The sequence below is a fragment of the Priapulus caudatus genome, unplaced genomic scaffold (assembly GCF_000485595.1).
Source record: "Priapulus caudatus unplaced genomic scaffold, Priapulus_caudatus-5.0.1 Scaffold107, whole genome shotgun sequence".
NCBI lineage: Eukaryota > Metazoa > Priapulida > Priapulimorpha > Priapulimorphida > Priapulidae > Priapulus > Priapulus caudatus.
This window is the reverse complement of record NW_014577168.1, coordinates 256,770-259,859: the sequence shown is the minus strand read 5'-3', so window position 1 is coordinate 259,859 and position 3,090 is coordinate 256,770. Positions and strand designations below refer to the sequence as shown.

The window sequence follows — 3,090 nt, the reverse complement described above, 5'->3', positions numbered from 1 at the left end:
CATAATGGAACGTAAGAAGAAAGAAGAAGGTGCGCCGCAGAAGAGAAATCCGCCAGAGAGAGGCTTCCCGAGAAGGCGAGAAGCTCAGAGACCCGCGTGCCACAGCTCGGGCGCGTCATCCTGTGCGGGGAAGAGAAGCCCGAGCAGGCAGGCACATGAAGGAGACACGAATAAGAAGAGAAGAAGAAGCAGATGAGGCGGCACACCGAGAGGTGCCGCACCTTGGATGATGAAGCCCCCCCTTGGCCGCCTCCCCGATGGGATGGTGTCGCAACCAAAGCGGAGAGAAGCAGGAGGATGAAGGAGACAGAATAAGGAAGAAGAAGAAGAAATAAGAAGAGAAGGTCCCAGAGAACCAGCGACCTTTGAGCATAACTCGCTGATCTTTATTGACCTTACTGTAGTGAAAATATGCTATGGTAAGTAATAACACTATAAGCCACAAGACGGTGCGGCACCTGTGGAAAGGAAGAAGGTAGGCCAAGGCGATCAAGGCATAGTTCGGTACCCCAGCCACCACGCAAATCATAGTGTTTTCGCCCATATGCACCAAACTAACCTCTCGGGATGCTCAAACTTAGGCTTGGCGGCAGCGAGTGCGGCAGCAGCGTTGGACGACGATGGCATACGCCGGTCTCAGGGAGACGCCGGCGAGCCTATGAACGTAACTCGCTGAATCGTGGGCATTGGCACTCTGTACTCGTATCGGTGGAAATCACTACTATGTGTATTGGATGTTAGTTGGAATTTAAATATTTAACGAGTAGCTCAGCAACTCGGCGTGGGTTTTTCCAGCAGACTTGTAATTAGTTTCACGATCGGAAGGAGCGAAGGGGGGGGGCGTGAAAGCTCCGTCTAGCCGATCGCGGCGCCCCGTCGCTCTCCTGGTTCGTGGCCTAAGCTCCGAACTCGCTTCTCCCGTAATTGATTTTAGATATCACGAAGAGCAGACACGTACGAAAATGATGAACGAGTGCGAAGGCAGAGGCAGAGGCGAACGAGACAGAGTAACGCAGGAACGCAAAAAGCTGTCAGTTGGCCTATGTCGCACTTGCTGTCGTACTGCCCCGAGGTAGGACTATCGGAATGTCGCGCATACTGTCCGACTGCCGCGAGGTAGGAATGCAGGAATGTTATATATATATACTTACTGTCGGATGGCCCTCAGGTTAGGTATAGAGAAATGTCACACATACTGCCCAACTGCCATGAAGTAGGAATATAGGAATGTCACACATACTGCCCAACTGCCATGAAGTAGGAATATAGGAATGTCACACATACTGCCCAACTGCCATGAAGTAGGAATATAGGAATGTCACACATACTGCCCGATCACCGTGAAACAGGAATACAAGAATGTCACACTTACTGTCGGACTGCCCTGAGGTAGGAATACGGGAATGTCGCGGGACGATCCCGGGGGAAGCGTGCTGACTAGCAGCGAAATCAACACCAACTCCATCCCCGTCAGGCCCCACCACTTCTTCGTCGCCACGGCAACCTTCCCCCGCACCAGCAGGCAGCCGTAGGTGGAGTCTGCGTACTCGACGAAGCCCTCCAGAGCGCCCTGGAAAAAAAAAGAAGAGAAACGTGATAAAACGTCGAAAACCCGCTGTCGCCTACCGAAAACTGCCGAGCGCTTCGCACGATGAAACGCACGCGCCGCCTTGAAGCGAAGCAATACGCCCGTCGTCACAAAATGACGTTTTAATCAGGGAAGCTATTATCGCAATTCCTTCCGTCGATGCATTAATCACGAAGCGTTGTTAGGTCGCGCGCGACCCTTGCACCTCGTTGTCATAATCGTCTGGCTACCGCAACAACGCACGACAGCACACGCGGTGACGAGATTAACGGAAGCAATAAAAGTTACTGCATTTCATCCGCGCATGCAAATCGCGCGCACGCCAACAACCCACCACCAATAACGCCGCAGCAGAATTAACGCGAAGAAGCAATTCCAACCTAATGCATAAATTTGCTTTCTCAGTGGAAACCGCATGCCAGCTCCCACGTCAACCACCGTAAAGCCAACATTACCATATCGTTACACCAATGACCATATGCATGCTACCATCACATATCCTCGGAATAGAATCGAACGGAATAGCAAAATAGGAAGTATAACGCAGCAATTTAGCCATAAAAAGTGAACAGAAGCACTTACATTTTGTGAAAAAGTGGAGAATTTTTTTTTTTACTTTTCCTCCTATTTATTATCACTTTAAAGTCTGCACCTCTACATCATCACACGTTAACGTGCTAGTATCGCATATCCTCGGAATAGATTTAAAGCAGCATGTTGATTATTCACGTACAGATGTCAGGCTGTGTTCATGTAAGAGACGTACCTGTAACAGGGTATTCTCCTGTCCTAGCACGACGTCGACAGCACCGGTGAGATCGCCGAAAACTTGCGAGTTGCACTGATCCAGTAGGCAGTCAATCAGCTTATAGCAACACTAAAAGAAGGGTATTTTTTTCATCAGAAATGCAATTCCCACTGGCGTGAATATATTATTAAATGTAATAATGATAATAATAAACACATAATAATATTAATAACAATAATAAGAGGAGGACGATGAAGAATTAGAAGAAGAAGAAGAAGAATAAGAAGAAGAAACAGAAAAAGAATAAGAAAAAGCCCCAAAACGAACTCGAAATTCCAAGTAAATCACAGCCCTTCCTATCTTCCCCTCCCATCGCGTCATGTCACAACGATAACACGCACTTGCGCCGCAATTAGGCCTTTGAAATACCGCGGCGCGCCCCCATACCACCACCATGATAATAACAACCGTGACTCGTCGGCGACTCGCGCTCGCCGACACATCAACAGCGTTTCTGTCGCCGCCGACAGAAACAGTGTCGGCACGTTGATCGGGACAACAGGGTGAGCTGCAGGTATCTGACGTCGCCGCCACTTGACGTGCGCTTTGATGTGACCAGCGACTAAGCCGGAGGGCGGCCATCAGCACAGCTGGAGGTGGCAGCTCAGGCGTCAGGAGCGCCTAGTCGTCGTAGATGAAGGGCTGAGCGCCGCGAGCACGAGGATGGGGGGGGGAGGGAGGAGGAGGGAGGAGG

The 3,090-nt window shown here is 50.2% G+C and overlaps 1 protein-coding gene across 1 annotated transcript in view; it reads right to left on the bottom strand.

Annotated features, from left to right (window-relative positions):
- LOC106805270 (protein fuzzy homolog) overlaps positions 1 to 3,090 on the bottom strand; it is a 33,267-nt gene that overhangs the window by 6,119 nt on the left and 24,058 nt on the right. The window contains exons 4-5 of the mRNA XM_014806801.1: positions 2,355 to 2,465; positions 1,373 to 1,570 (exon numbers count right to left, since the gene is read on the bottom strand). Of these exons, the coding sequence (XP_014662287.1) occupies positions 1,373 to 1,570; positions 2,355 to 2,465 (309 nt within the window). The remainder of the gene's footprint in view (positions 1 to 1,372; positions 1,571 to 2,354; positions 2,466 to 3,090) is intronic.